The sequence below is a fragment of the Channa argus genome, chromosome 12 (assembly GCF_033026475.1).
Source record: "Channa argus isolate prfri chromosome 12, Channa argus male v1.0, whole genome shotgun sequence".
Classification (NCBI taxonomy): Eukaryota; Metazoa; Chordata; class Actinopteri; order Anabantiformes; family Channidae; genus Channa; species Channa argus.
The window spans coordinates 11,217,391-11,238,071 of NC_090208.1; the positions used below are offsets into that span (position 1 = coordinate 11,217,391).

General features: G+C 40.2%; 1 protein-coding gene across 3 annotated transcripts in view; it reads left to right on the forward strand.

Moving 5' to 3' along the window:
• kcnip4a (potassium voltage-gated channel interacting protein 4a) overlaps positions 1-20,681 on the forward strand; it is a 116,596-nt gene that overhangs the window by 12,542 nt on the left and 83,373 nt on the right. Inside the window, exons 1-2 of one of the 3 annotated variants that reach the window (XM_067525189.1) lie at positions 632-765; positions 1,342-1,493. The exons of the other annotated variants lie outside the window; for them this stretch is intronic. Coding sequence (XP_067381290.1) covers positions 1,355-1,493 — 139 coding nt within the window. The 5' untranslated portion in view covers positions 632-765; positions 1,342-1,354. Of the gene's footprint in view, positions 1-631; positions 766-1,341; positions 1,494-20,681 lie in introns of those variants that run through there. 3 annotated transcript variants of the gene reach the window in all.

The window sequence follows — 20,681 nt, forward strand, 5'->3', positions numbered from 1 at the left end:
ACAAGCGCACATAAATTTAGGGTTTATAGCCAGTTTTTGTTGGACTGTTGGGTGCTTCCATGGATGGATTACTGGGATTTGGCCCAGGAGTCTGAGGCCAATCGCTCTGAGTTTCTACTGTGTAAAAGTTATGGAGCTTAGTTAAAAAAATATAAAATGCCAAAAAATCCAATCCAAAAAAGGACCTAAAAAATGTATCCTTAAGACATAGTGTTTTTTTTTTCTTTTTAGTCCGAAGGTCCAGTGCATTTCTATTGGTTCCAAGAAAGGACTTGGGTTTAATGTTCAGTCCTATTATTACATTATTATTTACAAACCTTTAAAGATGCTGATAAACTGAAACCATATACTTTGTGATTGTGATCTACTGAAGACTGTGTGTTTGTGTGTGTGTGTGTGTGTGTGTGTGTGTGTGCGCATTTTAGAGGCTCCAGAAGAATAATCAAACCTCACCATTGTAAATGCTGAACGATGTGCATCTATCACTCTGCCTGCTTTCTCCTATAAAACAAGATGCTTGGTTTTTTTGGGGGCTCAAAACAAAAGCCACCTCTCTCTCTCTCTCCCGCTCTCTGTCTCTCTTTCTTGCGCTCTCTCTTTGTGCGTGCTTCACAGAGCGGTCCTTGCTCTCCCCTTCTTCTTCCTCCTCCCACCCCCCTTTCACACTCTGTCGATCAGCTCAGTAGAGGAAAAGTGCTAGTGTGAAACCTGAGGATCACTTGCAGTCTGTGGAAGCAGAGAGAGTGTGCACTTTTAGTCTGCAAGGTAAGGTGATGCTCAGAGGCACAATTGATATCAGTTAGGTCTTGTGCTGGAGTTTCTGTTTATATAAAGGATATAACTGTGGAAGGTTATCGCTGGGTGTTGTTTCATTTAGTAACTGTGTTAATGCTTATCTGGAGACAATCAGGATGCTTGCTGGTTCAAGTTTAACATCTGATAGTGTGGGACTGATTGTAGACAAAGGATCAGTGTTGGCTAATTGGCATTAACAGATCATACTACTATTTACTTTTTTCATCTTTTTAGTCCTAGAATAGCTCGAAGAATAACTTGCCTTCTTCACAACAAAATCTCACGGCAGATGCATTTGATGCACAAGCCTTTTCCAGTTCCAAAAGGGCAAGTTGAAATGTCATTAAGCATAACTGAGGGCAAAAAATGTTCCTTATTACCATATGTTGCCAGATGTATTGTCTCAAGTTGTTTTTCTTGTTGTAGTGGTTGTAGCTATTTATGTTAGTGTTTTAACAGAGGCTATAATTGGGGTTTGGTTTTGGGAATTGTGCACATAATTAGGAATTATGTTTGCACTGAATGTCAAATTATATTTCACAATAGTGAGCTTCCAGCCATGTGTACACCAAGCAAGAGGAGCCAGTGGAGAGAGGACCTGCAGCACTTCCGTAAAGACCATGGCTTCTCCAAGAAAGTCCTTTTCAACTGCTGCCTTGTGCGGCGCATCATAACCTGGGCCTCCCCAAACCCCAAAGGTACAAAAAATAAAATAACAATACCTATTATGAGCTACGCCAAACTATAAGCTTAGATTATTTATATGCCCTCATTGATAGCATAACTTCTTAGTCTAGTTATTCTTTTTTTGGAAAAAAGATAAAGTTCAAATAAAGTTGCTAAAGATGAAAAAAGAAGACAATGTTTGCAAGTATGACTACTAAATATTTGTGAATTTATTATTCAAAAAGTAGTGGGTGCCTTGTGGATTATAAGGTTAAATGCTTAGGTTTCATTGCTGTGAGAGCAAAACCATGAATGCAGGGTCAATAATGTTTTTATCACATACTGAAAACATTATTTGTCACTGAATTCTCGACAAAATGTAAACAAAAACGGCTTAAGTGCACTGAATAGCAATCGGCAAACAACATTGTGAAAACTGAAGTGAAGGTTTTATCAAAAGTGAAGTATGAGAGATGTCTAGACAGTGTGTTGAGCACCATCTAAAGGCTGTTACTGGAATGAAAATCATTTTTTTCATCATGGTATTTTTGTCTAACCTACAGTAGGTCAGTGTTGAGCACGTCTTATGTTGTCCTGTATGTGTATCATATGTCATAAAGCCATAAAAAATAGCATTTACGGATAAGTATCTTGGCCAACGACAGAAGCAGTGAAATACAAAGAGAAAACAGTGGCGTGTCAGTGTAAGAGGCTGCCATCATACATACATTGCTGTTCATTAGTTACACTTCCTTAGTTTCCATGACTGTGCTGTAGCTCAGCATCATGTCAAGCATAACCATAAAACCTGGAGTTTTTTGTAATTGGCAGGTGCTGTTCCAAAATTGATATGGCTTGTCAGTCATTAAGATAAATGGGGTGGGTTTGGGTATGATTTATGATGCTATTAAACAGTAATGAGGCCCCTGTAGGGGCTCCCAAATGACATCTACAGTGAAGATTTTTCTGCAGGGCAAAAAAACAACAGAAGGACTCCAAAACAACTGCTCCTGTCATGAATAAGATAAGATGGATTATGTATTTCTAAAAAAAAACAAAAAACAAAACAACAAAAAGGCAATGTGGAGTTTTAACATTTATACTGATTAGACCTGCGTCAGGGGGTCAGGTGCAGCTTCTAGATCACATAACCAGCTTAGTTTTGACTTCTAGTTGGCCTTGGGTAGGTTTGTGTGTGTGCATGCAAGCAAATAGAGGCTAGTGGCCACAGGTGGAGCCACATCAGGACCCTGGTGTTTCTTTCAGGCACATCTGAATAAGAGAGCTTGTTTTTTTTACACTTTAATTCTTTTCACTGCTACTTTCCCATTGGAAAATGCCGTCTTTGTCCCTTGGCAGCCTGTAATTTCACACTGCCTGATGAAACAGGAACACACTGCATAAAGAAGCATTAACTTTTTACAAAAGCACTGCAGCATCTTCTACCACAACTGAGGTATGAAATGGAGCTTCATTTTGCTAAAATGCAGTCTACTCCGGTCACTTAAGCTGCAGTTGAAGTTTGTCAAGGAAGTTTGCAAAGAAATGCTGAAATGGAAATGGTTATTTTGAATTTGAAGCCTCCTCTCGTGACATATGTTTTGGTTGTAGGTGTCCTGTTCATTAGGTATCATCATAAAACTAATAACAATATCCCCTGGCGGTTGCCCGGAATAACCTCCCAGCATGTCGATGATGACACCGTAAGCCTGCCAGGTGGCAACAGTACCCTCCGGATGTAAAGGCAGTCTCCAGAAAATTAGCGTGCTCACTAAAGCAGGTGCTTCTAGAAATACACGAGCCCCGTGCTGTGCCCACAGGACGGCTCTGAGGGAGCATTTAACTGATCCCTGCTGTCTTTATGATGCTCTAAGTGGGTCACTTGTTTTATCCACAGAAAGGAATAAACGAGATGGCGTACTGCATGTTCCTAAATGTGCTTTAAACTTGTGTTTGACCAGTTTATTAACATAAGCTGTTCCATAAAAAGATTGGAGGAAAGAAAAACTTTATTTTTTATTTAGAAGTACTCCATTAGTCTCTATCAAACACATGTATACTGTTACCAAACAATCTTCAAATGTACAAAGTTGAGCTAATCCAAGAATTAATTGCAATGCAATAGCAAGAGTTTGCTTTACTTTGTGCCCCCTCCCACCATTTTGAACTGTGAATCGACACAAAAACCTTACACTGTTGTTATGCTCATGGCATGAATGCAGTATTGTACCTCATCTTTTCTGCCAGGAGAGGGCTGCAGGATACAGACAAAATGAATGACTAACCCACAGCTAACCTACCTGCTGCAATCAGAGCAGTTCAGCGGTGCCTTGAAAGTAAGAATAATGTTGCTAATGTAAACATGGCTAGATTGAGACATTTTATTTGGTAAGGATAATATCACATATGAATTTATATAATTCGCTCCAGCAGAGACTGAAAAGAGCAACACGTGTGTAGGCGGGTTACCTTGCAAAAGGATTGTTAATAATTCAGCATGCTGCACATGTTTATCATGCTTAATATATGACTTATAAATGTAGTCTCAGTGCAGACCGGCATGATACAATGCAACAACCCTGCAAGAGACAACTGTCTGATTACGTCACAAATCATTTTTAAGTATGTCTGCACTGCAGTAGTAATTCAGTGGAGTGTAGTACATGCTGTACTATGGCTACGGGAGTTCTCTTTGCTGGCAGTGGCACAGTACTACATCAAAATACAATGAGAGGTAAATATGTTATCATTCTGTCTTATGATTGGACATCAAAGACAAAGGTGACCTTTGATGGGATCAACAGTCTGATACTGGCTGGTTCCCTATGATGGAGAACTGTCGGTTTAGTTTCCTAGTGGATATCATACTAAAACTAACTATTGTGCGTTTTTACTATGGTGGGATGCAAGTTGATGTTCCCCACGGTGCAGTTTCCTTTTTAATCATCGTAGCTAGTTCACCTTCACACACTCGGGGTAAAATATATTCTTCAGACCAGATCAACAGAGCTTTTGATGTGCAACGTGGATGTCCTGTTTTGTTTTTTCCCACTTTCTTTTTCATGCGGAGTATTCTGTGCATGCAATGAAGCCACAGTCAGTACAACCACACTGCTGTAAAGGGTCGTATGCACGTACCCACTGCCTTTTCAAACAGACCTGGATGTAATTGCTTGTAGTTGGCTCCAAGTGTGATACCACATTCAGCGTTTTGGCATCATGTTGGGATTAACCGCCGCAAGTACCCTTAAACCTTGAGTAATAATGACATTCATTGTGATGTTCTATATTGACGAACATGTTAAATCATCAAGTGTTGAGTGTATGAAATCACAAATTGGCCTGTAACTTTAGACTAACTGTCTTCTTTTGGCAAAGCAATATGCTTTCTATTTTAATCTCTTTTTCCCACATGGTCAGGAGTGCAGGCCTCTGTAGAGCTAAGTGGAAATGGGAAAAGGCAATGATGGATTAGCAGGGAAGTTGAAGCAGCATGCAGCCTCTCAGTTTGGAGGAGAGCGGAGGAAGAGCGATTGCCCAGGGACTGCTGGTTGGCTGAGATGCAAACGTGTCCTGCCGTTGCCATTCATTTGATTCACATGTTGTGAAGATGGCTGCTGATACTTTCTTTGACATTGTTCCTATTTATAGCCTAACTCATACTGGTGATAGCCAGAAAGAAAATACTACACATGGTTTACAACTAATAGGCCCAGAGATGATGACAGGGAATTTGTTGAAATGCAGGCGCCAGCATGTTTCACATATTGCATCTCTCCACATTTGTATTGAGAGAAAACAAAAAGCAGGTTAGTTGTACTCTGTTGGAATCGTTTTCGTGTATTAACCACTAGGGATACGGCCTTTTGGTGTTTTATCATCTTCATTAAAAGGAATGTTTTGCAGTGGAGAGATTGAAGTTTTTAGTCATAGCTTTGTTGTTTTACAGCGCAGTTTTCCGCCCATCCTTCTGTAGTGCATTTAAAATTTGCCTGAATGCTCTAAAAATGGATGAAATAACACATGGTGGTAGAAGCACTTTCCCTTATGTCACTCAACAGGGAGCCTGGTGTTCTCCTTCTCAGACTTGACCACCCAATGCCCCTTGGTTGGCAGCTAACAGGCAGGGATTAGTTGGGAATAAGTGACCTCAGCGAACCACACTGCTTATAAAACGAGTTAAAGTACCCTGGATGATTGTTTAATTATACTAAGGCCCTGACACCGGTTCCCTGAAGAGCACTGTATTAACACAATATGTTGGCACTTCTGTGCAGTAATTTTGCCTTCTACTAGTTTCTGAGGTCAAGGTTCTGAAGCTTGAATTCCTTTTCCGCACCAATTGAAACGAAAGCCCAGTGTGTCGTGAGGCCTTCTCCACCCATCACTAGCTGACAGACAATAAGACCCACACTCCATTGAGTAAACTGAGCTAACTGAGTCACTGGCTGGTGCAATACGTGACTTCAGTTGGTCACTGCTGTAACCAAGCCGGCTCCTTTTGTCCAAACTATACTGGAAACTCATTCTATACATCATTAAAGATGCATTTGTTGCCTCATGCAGGTGTTTTTCCACAGACTTGAAAGTTAATTTTTTAACCTGAGTCAATTGGTTCTGAAATGATTAGTTAATTTGAATAGATTAGTTAATTTTGAAAAGTTAATTGTCAGAAACTCAGTTGACATTTTGTGTTTGGTGATGTTTTCAGGGTGTCCTCTTGGCATTTTCTCATTTTCTAAACAAAACAATCTTCTAAAAAGTATGGAAACTAGCAGTTGGGGGCAGCAAAGAAAATCTGATAATTAATTAGCAGCAGAAGGAAATTAGGTCTTTTGTATTGTGGAGCAGAAAATGCAACACAGTATTGTAGATGTTCGTAATCTAACTATAGTGTGCAACATTAGTCTTGGGAAACTTGTGACTGTCATTAATCATTGGCTACTTCTGCATAACTTACCCTCAACCCGGTTACCTCTTCCTCACTCGTCCTCCTTTCTGTTTGTCGGCGGATGGTACAGTCGTTTGCTGGTAACCTACTTCACTCAAGTGTTTGTATTCTAGCAGTGGCCAGGTCCCTCTATAAATAGGATCTCCTGATTGATACCCGGCACAGCGAAACCTCGTAAGCCTTTGTCTTCCGCAGGGCAGAAACGACTTTCTCGAGTGTGTGTGTGTGTCACTCGGCTTTAACACACCTGTCCCTTTCACGGCCTAATTTATCTCCACTCCACTGTTTGTTAGACAGCATCCAAGGAGCAGGCAGAGTTTTACTGCCAGGCTTGAAATACTGCACAAGTTCATGCATATTGTCCTCTGAGACAGTCTAATAGGGTGAGATGTATTTAATGATCAACATAAGGGTTAAGCATCTGAAGAATCATAAATAAATACAAATTTTATCAATTAAAATCACACAAGGCATAATCAATACCCTGCTCATGAAAGGTTTTCTTAACTGTTTTTTTTTTTTACTTTGCTTTGTGTGTCTGTGTTTTGTACTAGAAAATAAATCCCATTCACAAAGCAAAATTTGTTTCACCTGTTTCCTGCTGCAGGTCAGCTGTTTGGGATGAACTGTAAATGCCACAGGTAGCAACAGAAAGAAACATAAATTCCAGCTTCTTTACTCAAAGGCATGAAGCAGTGTTTGAAAGCATTGTATTGCTGCAGCTCAGACATCTCTGTGACACTTCTATTAGAAACCATTACTTGATGACATGATAATGACTAGTCTAAAACAAAGTGTGGGGACCATCCCAGATGGCTGCAGCAGCCTGTCGCTGCAAGAAGAACCCGGCAAAAGATTGTATTTCCACTGGGAGCATCCCAGTGAAGCTCCCATCCAACAGGCCGGCTGCCAGTTACATGGTGGTCAGAATGTGTCCCAGGATTTCACAATAAAAACATAATTTATCTGTTAATATACCATTTTGTTATAAAGTAGCAAACCGATGGTCATTTTGGAATAGTTTGTTTAGATTTACTACATTTAAAAAAAGAAAAAAAGATGCAGCTCTGAAGTTAAACACGTAATTGTTTGACATAATGTTTTAATTATGTCAGACTACTCAACAAAAATAGATGGATAATATTGTTCCAAGCTCTAAGCTGTCTACATCTTTCGTAGTCACTTGCATTTTACTCTGTCTCTGGTTGTGGAACTTTTTGGAACGATACTGAGGATTTTTTAAAATTAAATCTACCTTTTATCTGAGGAGCCAGATTTTCAACTTTCCACAGCATGTTGTGTTTTTAATCGTTTACACATCATGGCCATTTTATGACTTCGTGTATTCAATCTATTAGATATTGGTTCTTTCTCAGACAGTCTGGCTGTCTGCATTTTTATTAGCTTGACTTTTGCTCATGTTAAATACCAGTCAAACGATCTGCAACATGGGCGACACTTACACCTTTTGCTAAATGAGATCGTGAATCTAAATTAGAGGAAGTATTAATGTAGCGGCGAGGAGGGGGGGAAAAAAGTTGGGGTTTTGGGAGCTTTATATTGATTCATCATTAAAAACAGGATTTAGCCATTATATACGAGCATAATGTGGAGTGGTACGTGTAGAATATGTTTGTGTTGCTCTGACTTCCTCCATGTTGGTTCACTGTGTTTTCTTGTACGCTCCTTCAGGCTTTAATTGCAGCACTTCCTTTTCAAGAAGACATATCTGCTTTGCACTCCTAAGTCAAAGTGAAGTGAATAATTAAAATGATGGTAATTCTGCAACCTCATTAGGAAAACAAATCACCACCCTGGTAATGGAAGAGATGGGGCCTGCCTGTGTGTCTCGCCTGTACTCTCTCCCGTGTCCTGTGCGCTTACACAAATGGAAGGCTTTTTCCTGTTGCTGATCTTAAATTGATTGATCTTAAACGTTTCGCAAGAGCCCGTGAATTACAGAGAGGAGACTCCATCTCAATTTGCAATATTGTGAAATTGCAAACTAAGGTCTGAAATTACATTAAAATACAAATCCTGCACTGATAGTCTTTGATGGAGTAATTCCTGCCTTGTGGGGGATTTTAATGCGGCTGCCATTTGAATACTCTCCCAGTTTTGCCTGATTGTGTACTCGCAATGCCAATATCCTGCAGTCAAGCCTGGTCACCAAGGTTAGATACTGTTGAAGTGTAAACAACCTTTTTAAGCCCAGCAATGCAGACCACTGGAGACATCTGTGAGCAGATAAATGGTGGAAGGTGAAGCATGGAAGACAATGGCCAAGACGAGAGAGAAAGGGCAGAGTAATTAGCAGGGGAAACGGTGGAAGGAATAGATAAAGACGGTGCATGTACAAGAATAGACGGAGACAGATGGCTGAAGGTGCAGGCTTTGCCCGAACGGCAGAGAAAAGTTACGTGTTACAGCTTGAAGCTGACGGACTGCAACAGAATGAAAAAGCTGCTCCTCTGAGACTCGAGCAGAAATCTGTTGAACAGACTGGAGTCTGCTGCAGCTGGACTGATAAAACTGGATGTCTCTGACAGTAACTAAAACACTACAATACCCCCAATAATAGCCTTTACTGAAGCATTAATAACGAGAAACTAAAGGACAGTATTCCATGTGTCAGGTATTAACTGTAATATATTACACAAATTAACTTTATGAAAGCTTAGGGATAGGTAGTAAATTATTTTCTCAGTATTTTTTTGTAATAATAATCGTTTAGAAGGTGAATTCATTTTTATTTTTTAATGAAGTTTGCTAAACCTCCAAGACGTAGCCAGCTAATGAGTTATTATAGTCTGCATTTATACAGTGGTTTTCTACAACTAAAGTGCTTTACACTGCTCATCGTTCACCCATACGCACACCCCTTGATGGGGGTACTACTATGCAGTGGAGGTTCCGTATCTTGCTCAAGGACACGTGACCAGAGGAGACCTTGGGATCGAACCAACAACTGTGGGATTGGTGGACGACCGCTCTATCTCCTGCGCCACAGTCGCCCACGGCTTATTACTTACCGGTCCATTAACGCGACCAGCGGCGCCGCATCTGTCTGCCATCCATTTATTCCTTTTAGCTGTCGCCAACACGTAAGAGCCAGTCGGATATTTGCTGTCCGAAGCGCCAGCTGCTAGCAAAGCAGCTGCTTTACTGTTGCCTCCGTGCTGCATTTTCCATGTTTAGCCATGCTAAGAATAACAAGAGCAAAATGTATTCTCCGTAGAGGTCTCTGGGAAGGGTCTCCAAAGTTCCATAGTCTATATTGCATAAGTCTAACATTTGTACTTACTGGTGGCACTAGAGGGAGAAGTCATGGCAAATTCCCAAACTATAGGGTTTATACTCCGAGAACATGAATTTCTGTACAAAATTATCGCGCACCCTGTCCATTTTACTGAGGAGCAAACCGATACAACCATCCCACAAGCTGCACTTTTCTACAATCTACTTTTTATAGAAATAAAATGCAAGGACCAACTAAGGTTCTGAAGATTACATTGTTTCGTTTTGCCATTATTTGGAAATTATGCCATGTATTGGAAATATTATTAAAACGCTTTAAATGGTACTGACCACTATAATGAACATACGTTTTAAACGTTTGTGCCCAGTAGTCAGTTATACAGCCTGACTTCTAATCAAAACCCTTGACCGGGTACCTTTTGAAACCCCTAGTCTGCCTGATCTTGGTGAATTGCACTTCTGTCACTTTATTATCTTTATGTCATAGCAATGGTCTCGTTCTCACTGTACAGCCGGACATCAGTGTCTTATTAGTCCCTCGGTTTTTAAAAGGCGCTCCTGCATTTTTCTCACTTTCCCAGAGAACAAGGTTGGGGATGTCTCACCAGTGCAGCAACACATTAAGGGCAACCTCTATACCTGCTGCTTCGCTAATGGCACCAGTCCCATTTGTTCTCACTCGAGTGGAAAAACAGGAGTATCAGTGCTCCCAGAGGACAAGACGTACCCTTCTTAAGTAACTGTTGTAGACTGTGTGTGTCGGGCCGTCGACAAACGCACACGTTACTGGAAATAGGTCAACGAACCACACCAGGCCTCCCGAAAGAAACCAAACAAAACGGGGTCATGGAGAAGAGAAGGCTCTCAGCTGGCCTGCAGAGCTTTTTAGCATGTCACAATATATGCTTTGTTATGACAGTTCACTTTACCTCAACACTAACAGAAACACTTGGCAGAGAATATTGTCTGTGTGAGTTCTTGCTGTGAATTTGTTCGACATCATGGAACCCGCCCAAGTAAAAGCTCCAGTTATGGATTAATAATACTTGCCTGGATTCGTGCAAAAAGTTCAGCTTCTTGAAATTAATAAAAGGACTGTTGGGTCATCGCACAGATGGCTTATAAAAGTAACAGCACGTGATTCCAATAGCTCTGGATGTTCCACAATTGTTATTTCCAGGAACCTCTAATTGGGTGGATGGCACATTATTTTTCTTTTTTTTTCTTTTTTTTAAAACCTTATCCTACCGCATTTCCTTGTACTTGTAGGAGCGCTTACTGGCAATCCACTACGACTGATGAATTTCAAACATGATGGCTTCCCAGTAATTACAGTGCTAATGATCATTTGTACTGCATGGTGGTGAGTGTAATTTGCCAATTCCCAAGGCAGCGACTAAGTTGTTTTATTTTTTATCATCTTCAGGGCACTCTTTCACTAAATAGCTTTCCGCAAGAGGGAATACTGTTAGGCCTCCTATTGTTAAAAGGTTCAAAGAAAGCCTTCATAAGTAACCAAAGAATAAGTGAATTTAAAGTTTGTTGACCGGATGAGAATGTCACACTTTTTGTGAAACATGTATAGTGAAATTTATGTGAAACACTTACACTATTAAGGAATACTTGATAGTGAAAACTCATTCAGCATAGTACAGACACTGTTCTACTACCTCTTCAGTCAGTTTAAATAAAAGAACTGCTCTTGAGCCCTTTGTCACTTTAATCAGACTGTACAAGCTTTTTTGCAATAAAATCTTTTTATTTGCACTGTTTGTGCACTTCACTGGTTTCTCTATCTGCCATGTGCCTTGCTCTGCTTTATTTACTTTATTTTACTTTATTTTTATTTTTATAATTTTTTTTACATGCCCTTATTGTATAGTTGTATTTTATATTTGATCTAGATTTATAGGCTCTGTTAGTGTTATCTGTATGCACCATGGGTCCTAAGAGTAGCAATTTCTCTGTATGTACTGTACATGTGGAAGAGCTGACAATAAAGCTGACTTGACTTGACTTGAATAAATGGTCACATGTTTTAAACACAAACACTGCTACATGCGATGGACTCTTCAGGGCAATTCTCCCACATTAGTGGGATTAGTGGGTTGTTATTTGCTCAGTGTGTCTTTGCTCGGGGCCGTTTAATAATACCGGCAACCATTCACCAGCCCCACCCCCCACCCCCCAGTTTGATTATCCTAGCAGTGTGGAGCATACAGGGACACATTTCTCTTGCAAATTCCATTTTGAAATGTTACACAGGTTGTAAAATGCACCAATCAGCTGCACCACTGAAAGGTTAAGTGAATAACATTGATTATTTTGTTACACCGGCAACTGTCAATGGGTGGGATGGATTAGGCAGCAAGTGAAAGTTCAGTTTTTGAACTTTGAAGTTGTATGGGAAGCAAAAAATAATTAAATAAATAAAACCTAAAGGTGTGAGTGCTTTGATAAAGCCGGTGGGGCGGAATTGCACCACAATGCAAAATGGAAAAGGGGGGGTAACCAGTGGATGCTGCCTGATAATTTGGGCAGTGTTTTGTTGCTATTTATGTGGATGTTACTTTGACACATACCACCTACAGTAAATATTCCCCTTCATGGCAGTGGTTTTCCTTGATGGTAGTGGCCTCTGTCAGCAGTTCTGATGCTAAAAGGAGAATTTAGCAGTTTGAGATAATCAAATCAGGTGGATACCTTCTAGTGTCAGCCAGACTTTACCGGAATAAGATCTGCAGCTTAGCATTGTTGATGTTAGCATTTTGTCTAAGGCGCCACTCTGTCTATAGTCTAACAACATCACTGCTGTGGCTGCAGGCCATTTGTCTTGTTCAATTAATAAGATACATTTGAGATAACTTCATAGTCCAGTTGCTGTTGACCTTGATTTGTCCTTTGCCACAAGTTTCACTTTGGTGGTGTCTTGGATCTTCTCCCTTCACTCCCTTAGTTTTTTTTTTTAATTGTGTGTTGTGTGTGTGTTAGCTCAGTTGCTATGGTTTCTACATGGTCCATAACAGTGGCAGTTATTGGACCCTTGCAGTATAAAAAGCCGCCACAGAGCAGTAAACGAATGCTCCAACCTCGTATTTTACTCCCTTCCTCAAAAGCTCGGGGCTATTTCTGCCACATTATTAGTGAGCTAACTAAAGGTTGCCTTGGTGAATTTGCTCCAGCCACTATAGCTCTCATCAATGATTTAGAGTGTCGCGAGTAATGTTCACACTCTGTCAAAATGCTCAACCACGCTTTGGTTCAGAGACTTCAGGTTTTGTGGTTTTTACCGACTTTACAAGGGGAAAGAGTTGAGTAAAACAGAGGCAACATTTTCCTGGCTGTGTACAGGGAGATATAAATACTATGTATGGCTAGTTACAGTATCTCTCCTGGCTTTCATCAGCACATTAACAAGGACTTTACCATCTTAGTGGCTCTGCATAACCTCACATTATTCAGTCTTTAGGACAAAGTAAGGACAAATTGGTTCCAAATGGGTGATAAGCACAACTATGTAGCAACTGTTTGAAAGTGTATCAAATGCAGAAAATGTTTAATGCTGCTTCATAAACAAACTAATTTGTATGCAGAGGGCCTTGCCAGGGTATTGGGATCGATAGCCCTAGAGAATTTGAGATTCTGCTCAGAAACCCGGGATTCGCAACTACTTCCACACTAATGACATTTTGAGCGTTTCCAAGTTGAACATTATACAATGTGAAGATGAAGCTGCGTCCTCCTGTATCCCTGTCAGTGTTGAGCAAAACAAACGCATTGTTGTTTGTGTTAATGTCATGCATCTCTTAAGCTAGATAAAGGAATCAGCCCAGACTTGCTCCAGTTCAGTATTATAATATGTGTTGTGCCAGATGATGTTATCTGCATCTTTGAAATATGTTTTGTGATGACCTGGTCTTTCACTCTGGAAAAACTGATGTTAGTTTAGTACTGGACCAAATCCACTAATTTAAATGCGATCTACATTGTTCTGATGAAATATCCTGCCCCCATTTTCCTGTTCTGTCATCTACAGAAAACAGTTTGAGATTCATGATGTCTGTGTTTTTAGTGTGCCATCATATTTAAAGACCCGGCTGGCCCGCAGAGCCGTAAATATGGGGCAGTGATGCTTTCCAGATCATTATTGCTTTTTCTCTCAGTCAAAACAAATGCTGACCCCCTCACTCAATCAAACTGAGAGATGAGGAGGAGAAGATGAGGTTAATTACTGTCCCTTGGCTTGATGTGTTCATTACTCAGACACATTGTGATTTCCTATCTTTCCTTTTTTTTTTTTTTTTTATTGACCTTTGGGAAAATGATATATTCAGGAAAACAATTGCAAAATAACTGGCGATATCCCTAAAATTACGTCTCGTAATTTTAAAAAATGTTTGAAGAGAAATGTCAATGATTGGGAATTGGAATTTTAAAATGGATGCATATGCATTGCTCTATCAAACTACTGTTGATTATATTACAGCCCATACAATTCTGCATCACCAAATCCTAGGTACAGTACGTATTGTGGGAAGTACATTTGATATTGAAATCAAGAGTGCAATTTGTGGCTGCAGCAGATGAGTTTTGTCATAATCACTTCATCAGCACATTATTTCATTTAGTAATTAATTGGATTGTCATACAATGCTAAACTTATAAAATTATGAAACTCTTAAAGGGCGACTTTACCAAATTTCAACTTGCTTTCAATGGTTTTAGTTTATGACTTCCCTCTGACTTCCCCGTATTAAAATACTTCTCTGCTTCTCGCTGAAAAACTATTCCAGATGATCACCTGGAGGAGTTTCTATCATTAAGACTTCAGTTGATGTCATCTGGGGAAGCTCTGGAAAAGCAGGTTGACCATGAAATAGTGAGAGTCACAACATAACATGATCTGGACAGAAGGCTCCTCCAAGTGATGAGATATTTTAATATATCGAAGTCAATGGGAAGTTTATTGGTGTTTATGTACATGTACTACTCAAAGTAGAACCGAAAGAGGGAAGTTCAAAATCAGTGAAGGCGTCCTTTAAACTCTCAGAAGTGCTGTTTCAGTCCTGTACACTTATAATAACCGTAGGCTTGACTGTTTTGCTTCGTATATCTTTATAATGTGGGAAGTTAGCAGAGTTCCTGATGGGTAAAATTGGCTCTGACTGCATCATTATATGTTTATCACGTAAGGGAGAGTGATTGCACATGATTACAGATGGGTTCATTGTTCTCTAGCACTTCATAGTGCCATTATAGCACATGAGCAACTTAAAAACATTAGCATTACTAATCAGCGATGTTCAGTCACATCACCTGCATTCATTATCAAACGGCAGGCGCCTCATGAATTGACTTCTATGCCCTCCTTTCTTTGATAAGGACACCAGTCACATGGCGAGTTCACCTGCTTCATTAACGGGTGGAAGCAGCACTGAACTTACTTAAGAGACAGATGTTTATGATTCCTACAAATATGCCCAAAATTCCAAATCACATTGTCATATAAGATTGCATTGATAATGTCAGTTTTAACTCTAATATCTGGTCCGAAATTTGATTTACTAGCAATCAAGAATTCATATTTTAATTCATAGTCTTAATGTCTGCAATACACTCTGTTGCATTGACTGGGGGAGAAGTGTGAAGGACATTGTTCAGTGAGGGGATAATGAGGTTTTAGTATTTCAAGCAAAACGCTAAGCGCCTATCCTGACTAGTCTTTGTGGGAAAGCATATGAAAATAGAACTAAGAAAATGTCACAGGTGAATGTGGTGGCACTGTAAACTTAAGATCTTCATAGTAAGAATTCAACAAAATTCTTTTTGGCAGATGTTTATGCATGTATATATATCGGATATCAGTCACACTGAAATCATTATGCCTCTAAAAAATACAGATCTCAACAATACATCAGTTTCCAGTGTTAAGGACTGCAGTGTGAAAGCAGCTTTAGTCGGCATTACCATCAGACCTAATTTTACCATTTCAGCACCTGCAAAAAAAATAAATGTGCAAACAGCACTTTTTGGGGCAAAAGTTCCTCCCAAAATAAGCGCTTTCTTTTTCAGTCTGTGTCTTAGCTTTGTGTGAATGGACATACAAAGCAAGGCATGCTTATCAGTGTCTTGTTCATGAGCCCTTATTTCCCCAAATAGCTCTGGTAAGATACCTGAGTGTAGATAAAATGTCGCCTGTGGACCTGAGGAGTACTGACAGAATGGCACAGTACTGCGTTTTCACTTGGAGGAGCGCAAGATGGCGTTTCAGGTTTCCGCGTGCTGATATAAGTAGCCCATCAGCAGATTTATAATGATGGGGATTATATCAGTTTTCCGTAATGACCTTTTTCAAAATTCAATTCTGAGGGAGGGTAATGAATGCCAATGAAGACAGACTGCAGCGGCCATTGATAAGCATTCACACAGACTACAGTTTTAAACCTGCCATATGTTCAGTGTAACCATCTATCATTCTGCTGTAAGGCAGAATATACGCACTGTGCCTGAGTGCTCCGTAAAGTGCATACAAAGTAGGGAAATGCATTTTAATGAAAGGAGATATTCCATATGTTTTTCAGCGGTGCCCTAAAGGGAGCAATTGCGCTGGCGTTACTACTCTGATGTCATGAGCAATTCATTACAGTCTTCAGATATCAACCTGACTCTTATCTGCAGTGACACCCTGCACTGTCACAGCTTCTGTGAACCTTGGGTTTCGGAAAAGCCCTGAATTGATTTACCTGGTTCAAAACCGTTCTAATCACCATATTTTAAGGCCCCGATGGCTTCTTTTATCATCTTGTTGTTGGCGTATTCTACTGTGTTATCACTGGGAGGTGTTTGTTGTCAAAAGAAGAAATAGATGTAAACCGTCGGTGTGCTAAAACATTCACAAAGCCAAATTAGAACTCCACAAGAACGTATCACCACTAAAATGCTTTACCATGCTCACTTGTTTAGTATTAACGTCTTTTGTCCGCCTGCAAATTAATAGAATAGCTTAAGCTCTGAATGTTTTCCTCCAGGCACTTCAGCCCCATTAACCCTAAAAATGTTATGGTCTACTCTGCCTTTTGAATGGAGCATCAGTATTTATTGCACTCCACAACAGCAGCACACAAGTAGAGTATTGGCATTTTCTCCTCTGCACTCTTGACAAGCTTACATATGCTTAAATATATTTACTTATATTATTATTTATACATATTTAGGGGCAGCATGGTGGTAAATTGATTCTCGCTTCCGCTTCACAGCTATAAAGTTTACCTGCTCGGTGCAGCCTTTCTGTGTGGAGTTTGCTTGTATTCCCCATGGTTACATGGGTTTCCTCCAGGTACATTCTTTATTAGGTTAATTGGTGACTTTAAGTTAAAGATGTGCATGTGAATAGATGTCAGTCTGAGTTTGTGTCTCTGTGTTGGCCCTCAGAAAGCCCGGCCAAGTTTCCAGGGTTTGACCTGCCTCTCACCTTCATTTCAATGCATCATCTCTTCTTTTAACAACACTCTGTAAGCTCGTGGAAACTGAGGAGACTACTTGCTTTCATTTTAAAAGCTTTTGCTTGATACATATTTTAGCTGTTCAATAATTTGGGGCATTGTTCGCTGCATTTTTTTTGCCTCATAATTAACCAAAGCTTTTCAATGGGTGACAGGTCTGGACTGCATGTACTTCTGTTTCTCACCTAGACTCTTGTGCTATTGAGCCATGCTGTTGCAAAAACAGTTTTCAAAACTTCGAATAAAGTCAAACTACATGATTGTGTCAACGGCCTATACCAGAGAACAGGCTGTGGTTGTGTTCAGCCAGTCTTGGTCAGCAAGGAGGAAGGATTGTCGGTTAGTGCTTGTTGATCGGTTGTTGGTACTCATGTCCAACTCAAGTCCGAATCCAACAAAAAGCCACTTTACTTCACACCAGACTGTTACATTTATCTGCTGAGGACAAAGCAGCAAAAGCATGGAGCCAATGTTTAAGGGGCTGTTTATCATCAACAGCTCAACAACTCTTCAAACACTTGTGTTTTTTTTTTTTTTTACTTCCTAATATGCTCTTAACGTATCGGCTGCAGCATGAAGTCCACTACAGCAGGCGTTTAGCTTCATAGCTTTGGAGCATCCTGTGCCTCCAGAGGCATGGCTCCTCTGTTTTTTACTAGTTACAAAAACCTGCAGGAGAGTTTAAAACAATGTAGAAAAGTTTACTTTCGAGCCACTGACGATGAATTATTTGGATGGCTCAAGGAGGAGAAGAGAGAAGACCCTGACAAAAAGTACCAGCCAGAAATAGTTGGGAAACCTCATTTTCCTTTAATGTTGATGAGGTCATTACACTACAGTCATTTACTGTGAAAAATGTGTTTAATTCCATCTTGCCGCATTTGATCCGGGTTGTTATTGCCTCTGTTGAAGTGGATATGGATATAAAGGCTTTTGCTAAAGCACACTCCCTACATTTTTTATGATTTTATTTATTTATGTATTATTTTGTTCCATGACAATCCCCCACCATTATTGTGTGTTTTTGGCAGTGATGCATCATATTACTACCTTATGTTTGAGGCTCATAACATTTTTTATTCAGTAAGCAATCCTGGGCAGAGAGCCCAGACTTAACTGTTGTGTTTGAAAGTGAATGCATCACCCAGAGTCTATAGAGTATATCTACTGTTTCCAGTTATTCCTCTTCTTAATATTGAGATCGACTGCGGTAGAAGTGTTTATGCAGGACGTCTCTGAGAATTTATTCCTATAGAAGGCGGTAAACAGAACGGATTCTGCAGTTATATTGTCCCCCGCCCCCCCCCCCCCCCCCCCCCTCAGCTGTGCACTCAGCAGAATGTAGTGTCGTAGTGTGGTGACTCATGTTGATGAGCTTTTGTCTTATTGCCTTTTTTGTTTTTTTGGAAAGGGTGGCTGTTTAAGAAATGCTTATTTAACATTTTCCTTAGTGATCATTAACATTGATTATACTTGGCAGGTATTTGGTCATTTACATTAAAGTTTTTTTTTTCCCATTGTCTTTTAAAATTCAGTGTTTGAGCTGCAATATACATTTATTGACTCACAGGAGAAAAAAAGAGGCTGGACCTTACCATACTTCACTTGTGTGCTTTTGTTTGTAGATCTTTAGGACTGGGATTGATTTGTTTGTAAAGGGGGGAAAAAACCTGCAGCTTGTGGAGACATAGTAAGGAAGTTTGTGTATATATAAAAACCTAATTCAATGTGTGCCATGCATTCAGGTGTGTGCATCAATTTGTTGTTCACGACTGTTCTGAGCCTTTTGTATTGCGCTGATGGCATATTGGCTTTTGCCTTGTTTACAAAAGCTCTGCTATGCTGAGCTGCAGTACTGAGCTCTAGAGATATTCTTCATCTTAGTGTTTGCTGGTATTAAGTGATGTGTTCAGGTCCTGCAAGACATTATATTCAGGGCTTGTCTAATGGCAGCCTGCAGATACTGAGCCTGTAGGATTTGACTTCCGTACCTCTGCTGTTAATGAGGTTTCTCATTTTGTGCATTGGTAGTAAAAACCCTGCTTCTCCCATACAAATAGCACCAGTGCTAACGTAGTGTATTAGTGGCCTAGGTGTATTAAAGCCTAAATGTATTGAAACTAAGACATAAGAATTAGACACTGAGACCAGCCTGACATGTGTAAGGCTGTGGATGGCCATGTGATGACATGTACAGGGTCCTGCTTGAGCAAAACTGCTTTCACTGCCTTTTCCTGGATATAGTGAGTATTTATCCAGTGCAGTGAAGCACACTCTACTTTAGATGAGTACTTTATATACTGTGGCTCAGCTGCTGAGGTTCAATTTAGTGAACACTTTCCCCAAAGCTCGCACTTTTTGACCTTTGCTGATGGAACTGTGTCACACACTGTCACAAAGATCCGGAGGTGGCTTTCTCTCTGCCACAGCAAAGCTTGCTTCCGTGTAAGTGTATGTTCTCTATGTTGCAGCAAGTGTTTAATAGCAGACACTTTACTATTGTTTTGAAAGAGTCAGTTTCGCAGAGGAGTAAAGGTTGTTGGCATGTTTGAAGACGAGCCGTAGTTTTCTAGCTGACCAAGCTGCTTCAACACACAGTTGGGGCGGATCACTATATCTGTAAAGTTCCCCCTAAATGGAGCCTATTTCATGTTACTCATGTCATTGCTGCGGGGTTCTACATGAAAACACTCACGCTCCATCCAAACAGGCAGAAAAAAGAAATTTTTTTAGTGACTCATCATTCTAGGGGACAAAGTAGATGCGTAATGGTTTGATTTTGAGGAAATACACCTAAACCTCTGCGCCAGTCGTTTCAACTGAGCTTTGCTTCAAAGAGCTTGTAAGGCCATATCGGCATTGTTAATATTATCTGGTGCACAACTTTGACTATAACTTCTGCTAAGGAGGACCTGACACGAAATCGGTCTGCACTTCATAAAGAAAACTCCTCTGATAGAAACAACAGTGTCTAGTCCGGTCGTTCCATGATAAGGCCATGATACCTTAAACAAAACTTAAGTGTTCAGTAGCTTTATCTGCTTTGCCATAGAAATGAACACGGCCATATTCAGCTGATAGTGTTTGAATGAGAACCTAAGGGCTGCACATGGTGTAGTTTGCTTTTAGCTGGAATGTGCTGAGGTTTTCGCAAGTTTCCTTTGGCTAAATTAAATCAAATCAGTATAAATTGGATGTTCTGAATGCTTGCTCCAAATGCTATCGCCATGTCATGTGGGCTGCTTCTATTTTTCTTCCTCAACACACAGTGTACCTGAATGATGATGTTATGCTCAGTGTTTGTTTGCTAATCGCTCAAGTGAGCAGCAGGCCATCTGTTCACCTCAGAAATGGTAAGGTGACCGACCTTGTTGAACTTACTGTGTTACTGGCTTTCAGATTAGATCATGTGATCTGAAATGCCCTGGTGTGGATGCTCCCAGGCACTTATATGGAAATTACAGAGACATGGATAGAGGTGGAATCCAGGGTATAGATGACAGGTGCAG